The following is an 18,512-nucleotide window of genomic DNA, read 5'->3' as shown; positions in this document are numbered from 1 at the left end:
GAATAAATACTTTGTGTACATTCTACACTACAACCCAGGACAGTCTTTTAAGATCTTTGAAAACTCATACGTGTTTTTCACCTTTTAAACCTTTACTTCATCCCGGTTATGTTTTCACTAAAGGTTTTCATTTTGAAGCTGTTTAGTGAGGTTGTGGAATTCTTTGCATAAACTAAAATTCCTACAGGTTTATTTGAGGGCTTTTTTCTGTGTAATAAAAATGTGTGATTTAATCTCATTTGCTCATGTTTTTTTGTAGCTATAGAAGTTTAGATGCACATTATTACATACTGCAGTTTTCTGAGCAACAGCAGTGTTCTCCCTGTGATCCTTGCTTTCCTCCCTTAAGCTTATATTGGAAAAAAAAAAGCTCTATATGTTCTGCAATCTTCTGGTTAATTAACAGTTAATTTGATATTTTTGTATTGAAATTCCTCACCTCTATTTTTACAATTTTATAATTAGTTCTCTTTTTCTGCTGCAGAAGCCTCTGAAACAACTTTTAAGAAATGTAATCCTTGTACATAAATTTTTATTTTAAGCTACTCTATCTTTATATATAATATTACTACAGAGATACATAATTTCTCATTATTTCTAATGACAGTGGCTGGAGAAAGAGCAATGTTTGGCCTTTCTTGGGAAATAGAATTACAGTGGGATAGAGAGTTTCTTAAAAGCAGACTTGAACTCAAGCATTTAGATCCTAAATTGCAGGTCTCTGTTGAGCCTTTGGTAAGCTTAAACCTGAGGGGTTTTCATTCTGTGTCATTAGTACTGTAACTAGAGCTGCACAAAATAAAGATATCAGACTTTGAAATTAGTCTTGCAATCATATGTGTACCTTTTAATTACTTATATATACTCAGATTTGGATTATAAAGGAAATACAGGTCTATAGGTATTTTTGATTAGTCCATGGGGTAAGAACAGCAACAGTGAGACTTTAACCATTCCCCTGGTAGTATTCATAAGCAGTTTTGTCTTTTCCCAGCTGAATTCAGGTGTCAACCAGGACGTTTCCAGTGTGGCACTGGGCTTTGTGCTCTTCCAGCCTTTATCTGTGATGGAGAGAACGACTGTGGGGACAATTCTGATGAACTGAACTGTGGTAGGTGCTTGTATGCACTGCAGGCTTCAGAAACAGGCCAAACTGGTTCAAATGTCATGTTTCACACTCAGTCAACAAACGGCATTTTTCTTCATTTATCTTATAAGTCTTGATATTTCTCAACTTTTAATCTTTTTTTTTATTTTAACCCTTGTTATTTTTATTTTCTTTCAATTTACAGACACGCATGTGTGTCTGTCAGGGCAGTTCAAGTGCACAAAGAACCAGAAGTGCATCCCAATCAACCTGAGGTGCAATGGCCAGGATGACTGTGGTGATGAAGAGGATGAAAGAGACTGTCGTAAGTGATGCTTGGAGAATTTTGCTCTGTAGCTGGTTTTAAACAGGGAACTGGAGTAAAACACTGTAGATGCCCTCTATCTAAAACAATTTGAGAACATGCAAAGAGTTAATTCACAGGACAGGTGTGCAATGCTTCATATACAAAAGAGCAAACTAAAATGCCATTTATTAACTCCAAATTTAAAGTCATTGCAAAGAAGAGAGGAGTATAAACAATTTCAGGCATTTAATTGGGTTTTTCACTGAGGTAGAAACACGGATTTGACTCTTAACCACCTCACAAATGACTCATCTTCCTGAGGCTTTCATCTGCCATGCCTTGCAGCAATGCATTTCAATGGAAAAAGATGTTTTTCAGAATCTTTTGTGGGAAAAGCTGTAGGTCCAAAGCTCCTTCTACATCTTTTTTCTGTCATTGATTATTTTTACCTTTTCTGTTCCCTTTTCTCTGGGGATTTCATTAATTTATCTATGTAAGTAGATTTCCATTTGCTCAGCTTTTAGCGCAATTTACTTTTCATACATTTATTTTCACTTTACATTTCTTAGATATAAGTGGAGAAAACATTTTCAGATTTATAATGGAAATTTATTGAATAAGTTTGTGTCTTTAATCATTTTACAACAAAAATGATGGGGCTGCCTTGAAATGTAGCTCTGTCTTTTACTCATTTCACTGCTCAGCTCTGCTGCTGATCTGGGCTGCGTGTTCTGGATCAGCTTTCTCAAGGTTTGCATGTGCTGCATTTCTGCAAGGAACAAATCCTGCTCCAAGGGGAAGAGAGTTGCTAAGGATAGAAGAGCTTTGTTGGTGGTCATGTTTAATGGCTGTCTTCCAAACTGCTCAGGAGAGATGTAAATACAAGTTTTGCAGAAAACATTTAATGTTGTTTTTCATGCTGGGTTTCTTTAAAAACCGATTAAGAGGGATCAGGTAAATTCCTGTGAAAGATAAGGGAGATTACATTCTTTTTTTCCCTTGGAAAAAACTGTACATGTTATGTGGAAGGTTCCCAAAAACCTTGAGGTGTAGCTGGCAGAAGTGAAATCAGAGCAGCAGAGTACAGTTCAGGGACTGTGCATTCATATTGACTCCTGGCACAAAACAGGTAACAAGTGAGACTCTCTCTCACTCTGATGTCACCACTCTGGAATCCATAAAATTTTATTTTTTTTCATTTTAGCTCTGCCACTCTTCTGTTTCACTTACCAGGTGACTTTTTCAAGGTCACATTTCATACTGAAGGCTTTTCATATGTACAGTGAAGGTCACTGTGCTGGTTTGTCTTGTAAAGCTCTGGGAAATCCCCTGGTGACAGATCCTAGCTGAGGATCAGAATTATTTGCTGTAGCACAGTTAGGAACATACCTAAACCAGTGGAAATGTGACCCTGAAAGAAATAATACACAATAAAAATTTTAGCAAACCTAAAATTTTTCATCTTGCTAAACCCAAGAAATGAGAATGGTAATATCAGGGAGCAAATTGATTTTCAACAGGGGCAGGAAAGTTTGTTGAAAGGATTCCTTGGGTAAAGGTGGGACAGACATTCATGTGGGGAAACATTATCAAAGGTTTCCTGTTTACCCCCTGTGGCCAGTTCAGCTTAAAATTATTTGGAGTACATATGCTCAACTCTAAAGAACATCTAGAATCACATGGGTGGACTGAGGTTCTGTTTTGTTTTTAAATGGCTGTTCTAAAATTAATGCAGTTTAACTTAGAGCATCCTGAAAGCTCGGCTGCATCTTTGCATCTTTTTGTTGCTGCAGAATTCATTCAAAAATTGTTGTTCTAAACTGAGAAAGTGAAATATTTGTCAAACTTTTCTCAACATTTACCCAGTTTAGGAGAGCACAGAATTTCACAGAAATTGTGCATAATTTTGATTCTGTTTTTGGTCGAAGCATCCAGAGCTGCCTTAGTCTTATAAACTGACTCTCACAATTTATAACTGGCATTTTAGAAAGTTAGGGGAAAAACTTGTCTGATTTTTGCTGAAGTGGTTTAATTCTACCAATGATAAGTCTGTTTGCTGTTAAAAAATATCAAAATAGACGCTTTGTAAAATTATATTTGTTTTACCTTAATTTTTATATAAAATAATATATAAGAAAATGACAAAACTATAAACAGTGTAATGTTTATATGAATGCTGCTTTCTTATAGATACTATATAAATTATGCTAGAGATATTCAATTTCTGATTCTTGAATCCTTAATATTTTTTTCCTTTAAAACACATATTCTGAATAATTTCTAACTTTGATCTGGAATTCTTGTATTTAAAGCTGAAAACAGTTGTTCTCCAGACCACTTCCAGTGTAAAACAACCAAACACTGCATTTCCAAGCTGTGGGTGTGTGATGAAGACCCAGACTGTGCAGATGGGTCAGATGAAGCAAACTGTGGTGAGTATGCCAGTGGTTCTGAATCTGTTGCTGTGGCTTGACATACTTTTAGTAAATAGAAATAATCATTCCACTATTTATTATCCTCTTTCAGTGTTTGATAATACCTATCTGGAACCTCTCTGGCTCATCCAGTTATTGCTGAATGGCAATACCTGTACGAGTAGCTCATAAAATTCCTGTTGTACCACTTCTTTATTGGCAGGAGCTGTAAAAGAGGCTCTCATTTGGCATTTAGAATCACAGGAGTGGCACAGAATGGTAGTGGCTGTCATAGGATATGGCGACATTCTTTATTTTTCTCTCAGTGTTACCCAGTTTCTGTCAGTTCAGTCTTCACTTAACTGCTGCTGAAGTTCAGAAATAGTGAAAATGCAATAACTTGCAAATCCTGGTAGTTAAGACTGATGGTATAGAAAGGTTCAGAGCAGTTTCTAACTTGGCATGGCCAGCTTCTCTTTGTGAGCTCCAGGGAGTTATGAGTCAGCTCTTATTGTTGTAATTAGGGAAAATAATAAATATAAATATTCTACCTGGGAAATGGATTACAGACAATCAGAGGCAGAGGAAGTGGATCAGAACTGCTGGAAAATCCCTGAGGATGGGTGTCAGTGCAAGGCACACACTAACCCTGTGCAGAAACACTTGTGAAACTTCCAAGACTGGTCTATAAAGCAAAACACAGAAAAGTGTTCTGAGGTGGAAGAGAACAAGACAAATATGGAACATTTACAGCTCTCACCATTATTCATCCACACACCAGTGAATGGTTTGATGAAACACCTGTGTCTGGACAGGTTTATCTCTGGCACAGCAGAGTAACAGAACTACAGGCTACAGTCAAGGACAAAGCACTGAGCTGCTTTTCCATGGATGTGTTTCAAATAATTGACACATGAGCATATAGAAAAATGCTGGAGGTGGCAAATATGCCTGGGAAAATGAACACTCTCAACACTGAATATCCAAGACCATTGTTTGAATTGCCAGGATGGGGAAAATTATTGCTCCTGTCAACCGGTGAGAAGTTTACAGTTCAAGGAATCATTTGTCTTGAAGAAACAGTGAATGTAAAGGAAATGAAGTTTCATATCCTCTACTGGGCTGTTATTGAAGCAGCTCTGCACTGCTCACTTTCTGATCTACATCACATCACAGCTACTTTCTCCTCTACCATTCCACAAAACCTGGATCTCCAACATGCTGTGGCTTTCCAATTGGGACAGAATTCCAAGCTTCCAAACTGTGGATTCACATTTTGGCCAGCCCATGCACACCCAACTGATGTGACACAAATGGTTGTAAAATAATTCATCTGCTAATGTCCTCAAGTCACAATTTGTTTATTTTTTGAAAGAGAAGAATAAAAATGACAGTAAATAGAAAAAATTGTATTTAAAATAAGTACCTCTCTCTGAGCCATGATTTTACAATAGAAATAATAAAAATTACTCAAATGACTAAACAGGATAAGAGACAATGTGTGCAACCCCAAGTTCAACCTTTTTTTGTACATCACAACCTATTCAGCTGGAGGTGTTGGTTCATACCTGAGACTCATCTTGACTTTAGTCCTGTCTCTGGCAGTGAGTGTTTAGAAAGGAATATGTGAGCAAAGTAGGCTCGTACTGAAACTTCCCTGGGATACCCTCCCATCCTCCAACAGCTTGAGAATCACAAATATTGTCAGTCAAATATATCTCTGCATACAGTAATTCATCATAGACTTCACTCTCTTTTTACCTCTGTAAAATTTTCACAAGATGCTGCAGCGAGGTGTTCCACAGCTTAACCACACACTTTCCTAAAAAAAACACCCACATCTTTATTTTTAATCTACTGGCTGCATACACTGCTCTTGGTTTTTGTGTTGGAGGAGACAGAATAATTTATCCATAGTCATGATTTCTGTGCCAAACACTGTTGAATACACATGGAACAGCTAAGGCTTGACAAGAACAGGGCATGTTTAATCACATTTTGAAGTTTTCCATATTTTTAGTATTTGAAATATGTTTAAATGACCTTACAATGGCAGTAATTTCAACACAGTTTGGTCTTCTGTATTTTTTTTTCCAAGTTAAAGATTGTTATGTTTATGGACAAAATTTGGTAGAATTTTAAAGCTGCAGGCTGAGGATAAACAGGATCTACATATGTTGATGTAACACTAATTTGTTATTGTTTGGAGTTCATTTCTAAAACGCCTGCAATGCAAATCTTGTGTAAAATAATCCCTTTTTGCTTGAGTGCTGCATGGCCATATGTATTTTGCTTAGTCAACTTCTGCTGCTGTTTGTTATTGGAGGCATTGCACTGAGTACATTTGCTAGAAGGAGTGTAAATGTATTTAGTCTTCTGTGGTTGCTTTCCAACTCAGACAGTTGAGGTAGAATCAATAAATGTGTTTTTCTTTAGGAGTGTCTGGTGTTTCTCAGAGAACAGGAGGTAGAGTTAATTGGTGCTAACTGTCCAGGCAATTAAAGAAAGCCATTAGATTGTGTTAATCCTTGCTCACAGCTTTGATACTTTACATCAAAATGACCAGTTTTAGTTAAAGCCTGAAGAAAGCTGTGTGTGGTCTTGTAAAATGATTTTATAATATTCTTTAAAGGTTATGTGTATTTCAGGTCTTTATTTTCCTGATGTGTCAACATTGGTATGACTACTTTCTGCCTTCTCACTTTTTTTTTTATATTAATTTTATTTTTAGCTGTGAGAGTAAAAAGCAGGCCTTTTTCCTGATGATAAAGAGTATTTTCTTTGAGGCATTTGAGGGGTGCATTATATAAACTTAAACTGCCTTCAACAAATTTATAATTTCCTGTATCCCGTATGGGTGACAGTCTGCCAAGCTCTAGGACAGCCAGCCCATCCCAGATCAGAAGCAAATTCCTTTTAGTTTTGGATTATATCCCGCTCAGATACACACACACATACACAAATGCATACACATGAAAATATATGGATTTAAAATCCCCAAAGAAGAGCAATGCATACAATCAGTGGTTTCATTCACATTTGAATCAAAAAGCTTTTAGGGTGCCTATGGGCTTTTTTGCCTTGGGTTGTTGGGGGTTTTTTTGTGTGTTTTTTTTGGTTTTGTTTTTGTGTTTTTTGTTTGTTTGTTTGTTTTTGTGGGGTTTGTTTGTTTGTTGTTTGTTTTTTGTTTTTGTTTTTTGATTTTTTTTTCCCATTTAAGCCTTCATCCTGTTTTCCCCATGCTCATTTAGAAGTGTTTCTAAAATAAAATCCTAGTTCAGTATGCACAAAAAAATGAACCCCAACCCACCAGCAACCTCCTCAAGGGATCACACAAATTTCTTAGGAAGGCTGTGCCTGCTGCAGTAAGTCAGTGAATATTTTAATAACAGTTTGAAGAGAACAATATGAAAATGGAATTATCAGTGCTTGCTCCTCTGCCTTTGCAGCATTTCTACCTGAACTTTCACACTTTAAGGTGGTCTCATTTTAGGAAAAATGAGAAAGCATTTTAATGTTGAAGGCAGAGATGACAGAAAGTGTGTGGGCCCCCATGTGCTTTTCATGGTTCCACAATTCCCAATAAATAACATTCAACTCCTTTGAGTTGAATGAGTCCATCATTCTCAAAGAGCAGATAATTGTTACACAGCTTTCCCAAGTTTTCCTCTTGGTTATAACCCATCTCTGGTATCCCAGTGTTTTCCTCAGCTCTCACTAGCATGAAGAAAGAAATACACGACAAGCAAATCTGGTTTGTAAGACATTGTCAGCTGTAAGCTGCTACATGAGATCATTCAACCCAGAGGAAAAATAAAGTTTTCAGACTTGTGAAGAAGGGAGAGCCTTACAAACATTCAAAATACTTTGTATTAAAAAACAAATTATATTCATTTATGTTTGGTAATAGAGTAAGAAGAGAAAGATTACCATTCAAGTAGAAATTAGAGGTTAAGGTTAAATTTAAAAAAAAAAAAAGTAGATTTTCTTCATATGTATAGAATACGAAATGCTAGAGAATGGATTTGGCATGTTTGAGAACTAAATAATTCTTTATGAAGAGTAAGAAAAGATTTATTGCATGTTTAGGTGACTGAAATGAATGGGTGTCATCTCTGGCTTCTGTGTATCACTGAATAGATCTCGATATTTCTACTGAATGTGAAGGATAAATAGAATATTTATATGTTGCTGTGATGTTATCTGTCATTAGTGTTACAGCTCATTTTGTGGGCAAATACTCGAGTGGGAGTTTGCAGACTTTACTGGAAGTATTTTAATAAACATGGGATGGATTTCAGATTTGCAAGTTTATCCTTTGCAGAGCTATGGAACGAAAATAGAAGAGTGTCATAAGTTTGGGAGGAATATTTTTACGTTTTGTAATGTTAAATATTTTAAATTGTTTGCCAGTGCAAGTATTTGAAATATCATGATATGAAAGACTGTGATATTGAAAAACATCATGGAAAAAAACACTTTGGGAGAAACCTTCTTGCAATTGTGACATTGGCAGAGAATAGGGAACTAACACAGAAGGCAGAATTGCAGTGACCAGATTTTTGAGTGCACACAACTGAGCTGCAACACCAATCTTGACACTCAATCATAGTTTTATCAGTCTGGTTCCAGAGCCACACCTAAAACAACAGTGAAAATGCAGAGGTTTGGCCCACAGCATCAAATGAACACCTCTAATTTGTTAATTTGCTGTGGTTCAGCAGCAGAGGAATCTGACTGAAGCTGCTGTTTCTGTCAGTCATTAGCAGCCCTCGAGTTGCCATGAGAGCAGAGTGAAGCTGCTCTGACATGTTGTGACTTTGCCTAACAGGAATTCAAACATTTCCTAGTGCAATATCACGGTGACATGTAATTTTAAATATGTCATTGAGGCTTTTTACAAAGCAAAGCTTTTTTGCTTTTTCTTTTCCTCCCCAACGAAAATGTCACTGATAACTTTTTAAAATTTGCTTCATTTCATCTCAGTCCTTAAAAGCTGAACGAATTATTCAAGAGTTTCTCACAGAAAGCAGAGAGGCAGCTCCATCCTGCTGGAGGAGTTGAGGGTGTTCATGTATCTCTAAGAGGTTTTGCTTCCAATGCTCCTCTGTAAATAGAAAACCTCATTGAAAATACACAACTTAAAGGAAATTGCCCTCATTTTAGCACTATAGGCTTTTTAATGTTTTACCTCATATGAATGACATCCAATCCATCAGTAAACCAAAATTTATATCAAAGTGCAAAATTTTCTGTCCTAAATTATTATATGTAAAAATAACTTTTGAGAAACACATATTTTGCACATTTTTCTAAATCAATATTCTAATGGTTTACTGTGATCTGATCTTTTTTAGAGCAATCTTACAGATAAATTCATTAGAAGTTATTCAGTCTTTGAGATTCAGTGCACTAATATCCTCTCTTGTGACCCCTTCTGAATTTTATCTGTTTTTAACTTTATATGACAGTTTATACACTGCATATTTTAATTTCATCAAATTCAAGATTAGGTGTGAATATATAAATAGAAGCTTAAAGAATGTTATGAGAAATTAGTTATTGCTGAAAATAACACTTCAAATATTATGGTTGGTCATCCTTAAATGTATCCAGCAACATTATCATGTATTCAGTGGGAGTCTTTCCCATTTTTAATCTTTGTTTGCAGCACTGTAAACATTATTCATTTTAATTACAGATAAAAAAACTTGTGGCCCTCATGAGTTCCAGTGCAAAAACAACAACTGCATTCCAGACCACTGGAGGTGTGACAGCCAGAATGATTGTGGAGATAATTCTGATGAAGAAAACTGTAGTAAGTAACTTTTACCTTAGTCCATGTTAGAATAGAGTCAGGATAGCAACATGCAAGAGGAAACTTTTGAATTTTGATAAAACACGTGTGTATTTTCGCTCAACACCCTCTGATCATCTGAAAATCAGTTGTACACAACTGAAAATGTCCCTTGCTGTCATTTTCCAATTCTGTTCACTCTTAATAAAGAACTTTATCAGCCATAAAAAAAATGCCTTATCTCCAACTTCTCAATAATCTGGTGAATTTAAAATAAATATTAAAATCAGTTTATCAGTTAGTTACCTCAGATTTATTACCTCGGAAAAAAACCCTGTTCAGAGGTAATGTGATAAGTATTTCTTAACAAGGAATTTTGATCAAATACCACCTCTCATTATATTCATCGTATTCTTGAGATGATTTGCCTTGTTTCATATTGAGAAGTCAATTTCTATAGTATTTAATTGCATTGAGCAGTAGACATGGTTATTGAAAATAGCTCAGTTTCCCACTTCTCTCCTACCCATGAGGGACCTGAAGGCCTAATAAATCTCTGTTAATACCACTTTCAGGGAGCTAATTTCCACCTGGTTCTCAGGAAGAAATGAAAAATTTGTAATGTTTTTATCTAATAATTATTGTCTTTATAAAATATTTCAAGAGGGTCATTCCCTAAATAGTTCTGAAGTGCCTTCTCTCGACAATTGCTGTGGGGTTTTTTTCCCCTTTCTACTCATAAAAGCACGAAGTTAATATTTTTTCTTGCGCTTAATCTTGAATGCACATTCCTGATTGCATATCCTGAGTGTATATTTAGTATCTTCAAGGGGGTGAGCTAAAAGGCTTAATAAATTAGACATTCTAATGCTGACTAAATGCTGCTGCCCCTTTCTGCAGTCCAAGGTGTGCTGCAGGTGTGCTGTCTCATTCAGCTCGCGAGGTTAAAGTGGATTTGCCTGCCTGGTAATTGCTACCTGCATTTGAAAATGTTGTGAGTTTTATTCTCACTGCAAGCAGCAGTGCTGTGGTTTTCATATGCAATGTTACATAAAAAAGGGAAAATATTGTGTGGCTCAGTGGTCGCTCAGAGCCTTTTGTTGTTCTGCCCCAGGGGGGTTGGCACACAAAAGCTTTCTGAGCTTTGAGGGAGATTTTACTTAAGAATTGATTATTAGTGTCAGTTTTCTGTATTGCAAGTAGGAAGAAATTGTTTTATGTTCTTTTATTCTCATGTAGAAATCAAATAGAGAGTCATAGTTTTGGTGTGGTGGTGTTAATCTACAGAACAGGGCAGTCTGTTGAAAATTTGGGGAAAAAAAAAAAATCCCTCCAAAAAACCCCCAAAACTTCCACAAAATATTATTTCTGCTTGCAAAATAACTGTTGAGTATCATATTTGGAATTAGTCAAATGTATGACCCAACATTAATAATTCTCTTCCTTAAAGTTCAGATCATCATACTACAAGTTGATATTAAAAAGTTCAAATAATGAGAGATAAATAATCTGAAGTTTTGTTTTTTTAAAAATAATTTATGAAGTTAGCCAACTTTGTGTCCATATCAATAGCTAAGTTATACATTCAGTTCTTGGTTGTTCTCTAGACTTGAAGATAAATAAATTTGTAATTAATTGTAATGGATGGAATTAGTGAGTTGAGAGTACCCAGATATAGAAGGTGAATTAAACTAAAAAGGATATTAGGGGTTTTTAAAATTTATTTTGCTTGTCAAATGCACATTTAAATTCTAGCTATAGATTCTACTATTTAAATTAAACACAGTAGGCTGGCACAGTTTTAAAATCCAAAATGTTGGAAGCGCTGGGACAGTACATAATATTGTTCAGCTCTTTGAAATTGTTGTATAAAATTTTTATAGACCATCAAGCCACTTACAGAGTAAAGTGTAATGAAACAAATATATATGAAATTAGAACTTCAAAAGCATTTGACAAAATATGTTACATTGCACAGTGAGATAAATTGTTCATGGCATCCATGAATATCATATACAAAGGGCTGTCAGGGAACTATATCAGAAAATGAGTTGTTTCTCAAGAATGCGGAATTAATTCACTGAATTATAGAAAGTCAACTCAAGCATTTACACTTTTCTATATAGTTTCTTCACATGCAAGAAATTCACTCTTCTGGTCATACCATAAATGAAAAAATACATGTTAATAAAAAACCTGTATGGGTGTGAAAAATTATTAATGATGTCATGCAAATCATTATGTCCATTCAAATTTGGTTATTTAGCTGCATTTGTCTTACAGTCTGTTGTTTTTTAACTATATTTGAAATAAGAGTTATTAGCTTGGATATTGGTACACAATGAGTCCACAATGGGAAATGTAGGATACATTGTTAACTCTTCTGAGGTCATATCTGTCTGGAGGGAGAATTTGCTTTCAGAGTTTATTTGGATTTTTAAAACCAAATTGACCCCCAAAAAATATTTCTTTTTTCAGGAAACTCCAGAAAAGGAAAATTCCGTAGGAATTTATCTTATTATATCTATCTAACCTATATTATTCCTGCTATAAAGAAGGCACCATTTTTTTTTTTTAATTCAATGTGATTAAAGAATATGTAAAATACTGTAAACATTGAAGCAAAGCAAACATAATAATGTTGTAGCAAGACATGAATTCAATCAGCACAAAAATATTCATGTTGCTACAAGTTCTTCCTAATGTTCTTTTGTTGCTTCTACAAATTGCCAAGAAAACAAATCAGTTAATTTTGTCCTGGGATAAGTTTGTATCCCAAATGTTTTTCTTGGGAAGGAGTTTCAGTGTTTTGATAAAGCAGAAGCTAAAGAATTCTGTCCTTCATGGCTTATAGAGAACTCTATTATTCCTTTGCTTATTCCTTTCATACTGTTTTGTATTAATACTCATTCCTTTCCAACAATCTGAGCACTGATGGAAAAATACTTTTCTGTGTTCATATGTAAATCACAGAGCTGGATCCCAGCAGCAGAAGAAATATTTCTTGTAAACAGAGAATTGAGTACTTAGCTCTTTGTGTACATTTTTCCAGTATCAAATCTCTGCTTATAAATAATTTATTAACAGTATACCAAAAGTATTGGCTTGTATTTTTTCCAATCAATATAGAAACACGGCAAATGGGGTTTTTTGCTTGTGAATTATTTTTCCCACAAATTATTTCCTTTATATATTTTATCATGTGATGAAATTCTCCTTCTTAGCCTGTCGAAAACAAAAAGAATCAAACATCAGGGTTTTGCTAAGCTTACACTTCAAAAAAAAAAGAATTGAAGAAATGTGCATATAATCTGAGTCCACATAAATGCCAACCTCTGATTTGCTGAAATAGAACATTTCTGGAGAACTGATGCAATGGCTGTAGATTTGCTTTTAAAATTACTTTCCTGCAACTTCAAAATTAAAATTTGTGCCTATCTGAAAAATGAAATTTCTCTTAAAAAATTTCAAACAGAATCATTTCAAGTCTGAAAGAGTGGGAAAAGGCAGCAGAAAAGCTGATTAAAACTATTCCTTTCCTGAAACAGTTTTTTGATTTTTATAAATCTTGGGAAAAAAAACCAAACCAAGTTGATGTTAGATCCATGTAATTTATGTCTCATGCTGGTATTTACCAATTATATTTCAGTTTGAGGCCTCTGACTTTGTGTTTGCTTTTCTTTATCGCTGTGGTGCATTTTACAGAAACGTTCATGCTTGCACCTTCCATAAGTCACTAAAGGACCCTTCAGCACTACTCAATTTATTGCTGTCCATTCCTGCTCTCCTTTGCTCTGTCTCTATTTTTTTTTCACTCTCTTCCTTCAGTTCAGTCACTTTCATTTGCTGTTTCCCTTTTCTCTGCTGAAAATTTTTACTAATTAATCCTTATTCTTGATTTTGTATCGTTTACATAATTGTTTACTCTGGTGGAAATAATCCCACAAATAATCCTTGTTTGCCTTTTAAGTTTTTTTATTCCCCAAGCCCTCGGACTGGCAGATCTAAATTGCTTATAAAGACTTGCCTAACTTCTCCTAAATCCCCAACACCTCTCTACCTTTCTTTAGTCTAATGCTCCAGCGTCCAGAAAATGTCTTTTGTAGTGGTCCACATTTTCAGGAGGAAAGCAGATGATGTTCTTCTTTGGGAATCTTCCACAGAGATCCCCCTTGCCAATGTTTCTGTGCCAGCAATAGTGAAAAAACTTCTATTTAATTTGAAACACTGAGATTTTGTGTTCCATTTGCCATTCCCCTGAATGCTGAGCACAGGGGAAGCTGACTCTTGACACACACACACTAAAAAGTAAGTGATAAATGATGTGCCACTGTGTGATGGACAGTCAGAAATCTGCTTGGTTCTGGTTACACTGGATATTGACATGCAAAATGTATTTCTCACAAATTTCTCACATCTCACAAACCCTGGAATGACATACAGGTGTTGAAATTCATAAAATATATTTACTCAACATCATGTTACCTTGCAAAGAAATTTGATAGAATTGAAATGTATGAAAGTCATCAAAGTATTTTCATTACTACCTTCCTATATGTAAATGAAATTTAGTTAAAAGATGTTGTGGTATTAAAATCCCACAGAAAGCCACTCCTTATCATTTGCAGGCTAATTGTTTTGAGTGTTTCATATTTATTCATTGATTGATTGGAGGGGGTTTATGTGTAAAATATTTAAAGGAAATGCTAATAAACCCAGGGTTGTTTCTTCTCTTTCTACAGAGCCTCAAACATGCAATTTGAAAGATTTTCTTTGTGCAAACGGAGATTGTGTTTCAGCAAGATTCTGGTGTGATGGAGACTATGACTGTGCAGATGGCTCAGACGAGGTAGGCATCTGCCAGAAAAAGTATTTCTTTAGAGAATTAGTGGTTTTATATTGCTGGGGAATGGATTCCTGCATAGAAATTTTCTAAAAGGCAGCAGTGGGAACTTTACACCTGAATCCATGTATACAAATGTCATTACTAAATTAAAACCAAACCTCTTGATGTAATTATTCTAAAAACAGAACCTGCAAATAAATCAAGTTCAAGAGTATTCTACATCCTCTTCTCCCAGCAATAATCTGAACCTCTTCCCATCCTGGAAATGCCTTGTGTCCTGACTGGGAAACTCTTCTTTTTACACACAGCACTGGTTTGGCATGAGAGATTTTTTTTTTTTTTTGGAGAGAGAACGATGAAGACTCTTTGTTGTGTATCAGAAGCTCACTGGATAATACTTTGCTGGTTTTCTGTTCCTTTTTTTTTTTTTCCCTTTTTTGCCTTCTCCTTTCTTGTCAATACTAGACCTCAGGTGTCTCCCAGCTATTTAAGAGGGTGTGAGCCACCATTTGAATCATATCCACAAGTAAATTTAATTTCACAAGACTTTAATTACTACATGTAGAATTACAGGCTGTAACTTCTGTCACCAGCTGCGCATTTACCAATGTTTATATTAAACTCTTGATCTTGTTTATTGGTTGTTTCTTTTGCACCAGAGGTATTGTGAAACAGGCTGTTCTAGGGATCAGTTCCAGTGCTCCAATGGCCAGTGCATCTCAGCAAAATGGAAATGTGATGGTCACGAGGACTGCAAGCTTGGGGATGATGAGAAAAATTGTGAACCAGGTATTTTTTTTAATAATTCTGAAATATAAAATGAAGCCATGAATAAATCAGAGTGAAGGAGGATTATAAATCATCAAATCAAGATTTCTTGGGCATTAGTAGTAGTGAGAAAGTGAAAAAAAAAAAATCTGAAATACTTTACTTTTTGAGTTTGCACCATTGTGTCTTCCTGCTGGTGTTTTCAATACCCTACTTATGTACAACTCTACAATGTAAAGCTTGCTAGGTATTTAATTTAATTATTTTGAATTGTAATTTGATAATAAATACTCAACATATAAATTCCTGCTCTGAAAGAATCAGTAAATCTTGGTGAGTCCTGAAATGTTTTGCTTTCTGGTATTCATTCAAAGTTTAGTAGTCTTTATGCAAAGATATTGTCTACTAAATTAATGTTATATTTATTTTATTTTATGTTAATTTTGCTTTCTTGGAAAATACAGTTGTTTATTTTTGCAGGAATTTTCCCTAATTTTTTGTAATGTAGATGTAACTGATAAAAGCCTATGACAAAACTCTTGTGATTTTCAGCACAACAAAAATATTCACCTTTATATTAAAGTGTCCTGCTTAATATTTATGAATTTTAATTGTAATAATGCACTTTCCAAAAAGATCATTTACTAAAAATTGAGCTGATTCAATTATAAATTAGCTACATTTAGCTAAACTCTAAGCCCTTTATAAGGAATGCAATTAAAAAAAAAATCTCATTCTATGAATATATGCATGTTAGCATTTGTTAGCAAGCATAAGGAGAAAACAAAATTAAATTTCTAAGTGGAAAAACACAAATACATTTTCACTACCATTATGCAATTTATTTAGGATGCCACAACTCAGATTTGTCAAATATTTTATTCTGATTTACCAAAGTGCTTAGACGCAATTTTGCTCACTGTGTTAACCAGAAGAAAGCTTTAAATTAAAAACTAATTTATTAATGAATTGTCTTTTTCTTAATGCTGAAATATGTGTTTGTAACCAGCATCTCCAACCTGCTCTTCAAGTGAGTACGTGTGTGCAAGTGGAGGCTGCATTTCGGCGTCCTTGAAATGCAACGGGGAGCTGGACTGTGCTGACGGCTCTGATGAGGTACCTGACTCATTTCTGGTGGTTTGGGTCTTTTCCTGGTGTGATTTTTTTTTTGTAATTTTTTTTAAGTGTAGAAATAATTGAAAGGGCAAATGAGGGTTTTCTTGCATCCTTAGCCCCATGATTTTATGTTTCTGCGCTCTGTGGAGAGGTGGAGTCCAGAGTTCTGAGGCGCAGAAATTGGTTTTCTCCAAGTCACACCCCAAGCATGGTCATTTTGGGGCCGTTTCCATCAGGGGCTGCTCCCTCCTGGCAGTGTAGGAAAGTGGTTGTTGCTCTCATCCATTAACCCCCAGCTGGTGTCTGTGTTCACACAGATGGATTGTGTGACTGAGTGCAAAGAGGATCAGTTCCGGTGCAGAAACAAGGCCTACTGCATCCCTGTGAGGTGGCTCTGTGATGGGATCCATGACTGTGTGGATGGCAGCGATGAAGAAAACTGCGACCAAGGCAAGAGACACTTCTCTAAAAAAGTTTTTTGGGCTTTTTGTAAACACACGCATTGCAGGTTAGTGGTACCCTGGCCATTATGAGTGGGGAAAGGAAAGTTCTGTGACCTCTTCTGACAAAGACCAGCAGCATAAAAAGTGGTCTGGAATAAGCAAAACTTAGATTGTTTATGACTTGTTACTCCTTTCTCTTTCCCTCCCCAGTGATGCAAAGGTCATGTTGTTACTGGAAGAATATTATTTTTCATCAACGAAATCGGCAGTAAATCTGGTTAATTTAAACTTTCATAGGCCACAATAAATTACAAAGCCATGCACAATAAATTACACAGCTGTGCAATATAATGAACAGTTGCTAAATAAGCCATCCCAAGAGCCTGGGTTTCTGTTTATTTCAGAGAATCATAGAACATTTTGGATTGGAAGAGACCTTAAAATTCATCCTGTTCCAACCCTCTGCCAAAGGCAGGGACACCTTCCACTATCCCAAGTTGCTCCAAGCCCCATCCAACCTGGCCTTGGACACTTCCAGGGATGGGGCAGCAACAGCTTCTCTGTGCCAGGGCCTCACTTTCTTTTTTGTGTTTGTCCAGGAGCAACTTGTTCATCCACAAAGTCCTTCTGGCACATCTTGACTTCCTCTTTGTTGGGGTACATCACTCCTGGGCTTGAATGAGGTGATGCTTGGGCTCTCCTGGGCCTCTCTTCCCTCCAGGGCTTTCCCAGGCAGATCCTGGAGGAGCCAAAACATGCTGTCCTGGAGCCCAGTGTAGGGAGCTTGCTCTGCACCCTCCTTGCAGCCCTGAGGGTCTTGAACTCCCCTATTCCACATTTACTGCAGCCCAGGCGAACCTTGAGCTTCACATTCCTTATCAGCCCCTCCTCCTCAGAGTCAAATTAAAGAAGTTTTCTTCCTAAAGAATAATTTTAGCTGAGATTTTATCATTTTCTTGGGATTTTTCCTGGATTTTTCTTCTTTTTCTTTAAGGTTGGTAGTTCTGTGTGTTAGCTATCTACAGTCACATGTTCTGTGCATAAATTCAAAGCATAATGAAGTACAGTTATATGTGATAACAATCAGATATGAAGCAAACATAGTAAAATATCCTCTCCTTGTTTTAAGTCTATTACACAATACTTAAGACTAAAGAGAAAAAGAAAAAAAAAACCCAAAAAATGTTATGTGGGGATGATTAAATTTAAAAGAGAGACCAGAATACTCAGAGAACGTGAAGAATATTCCAGAGGTGTTTAGGGGCAAGAAGACAGATAACAAAGTTAAAAAAAAAAAAAAAAAATCTAGTCCATTTTAAAACTGCTTTTAAAATACCTGGACTGTATCTCTTTAAAAGCCAATGAAGTGTAAGTAAATAGTAACACACTTATTTTATCTGATGCCCACATTATTCTTTGGGTAGCATAATGGAGCTTCTGTGAACTGCAAATTGCTTATAACACAATAAGAAGCCTATTCCTAGTTGGTTATTGCCATCATACTTTGTATTTATGTCACAATTATGATTCTGTTGCAGAAATCTATTTTATAAAGGAATTGTGACAGGCAGAGCAATCGCATGAAACAAATGCCAGTTTATCTCACTGATAACTAATTTTTTTCATCTTTGGAAATACTGCAAACACAAATGGAGTTTTATTCTACAGCATTCTAAAATAATATCCATAATATTTATCTGTGGCCCACTGTGCATGTTTACAAAAATAACTCTC

The 18,512-nt window shown here is 35.6% G+C and overlaps 1 protein-coding gene across 1 annotated transcript in view; it reads left to right on the top strand.

Moving 5' to 3' along the window:
* Positions 1-18,512, top strand: part of LRP1B (LDL receptor related protein 1B) — a gene marked incomplete at its 5' end in the record, with an annotated part of 645,110 nt that overhangs the window by 567,953 nt on the left and 58,645 nt on the right. The window contains 8 exons of the mRNA XM_083865658.1: positions 995-1,111; positions 1,293-1,412; positions 3,707-3,826; positions 9,510-9,626; positions 14,348-14,454; positions 15,111-15,240; positions 16,229-16,335; positions 16,653-16,785. Coding sequence (XP_083721784.1) covers positions 995-1,111; positions 1,293-1,412; positions 3,707-3,826; positions 9,510-9,626; positions 14,348-14,454; positions 15,111-15,240; positions 16,229-16,335; positions 16,653-16,785 — 951 coding nt within the window. The remainder of the gene's footprint in view (positions 1-994; positions 1,112-1,292; positions 1,413-3,706; positions 3,827-9,509; positions 9,627-14,347; positions 14,455-15,110; positions 15,241-16,228; positions 16,336-16,652; positions 16,786-18,512) is intronic.

This window comes from Zosterops lateralis (assembly GCF_965231275.1).
Source record: "Zosterops lateralis genome assembly, chromosome: 7".
Classification (NCBI taxonomy): domain Eukaryota; kingdom Metazoa; phylum Chordata; class Aves; order Passeriformes; family Zosteropidae; genus Zosterops; species Zosterops lateralis.
Note: the sequence above shows the minus strand (reverse complement) of the source record. Positions and strands in the feature narration are given on the sequence as shown.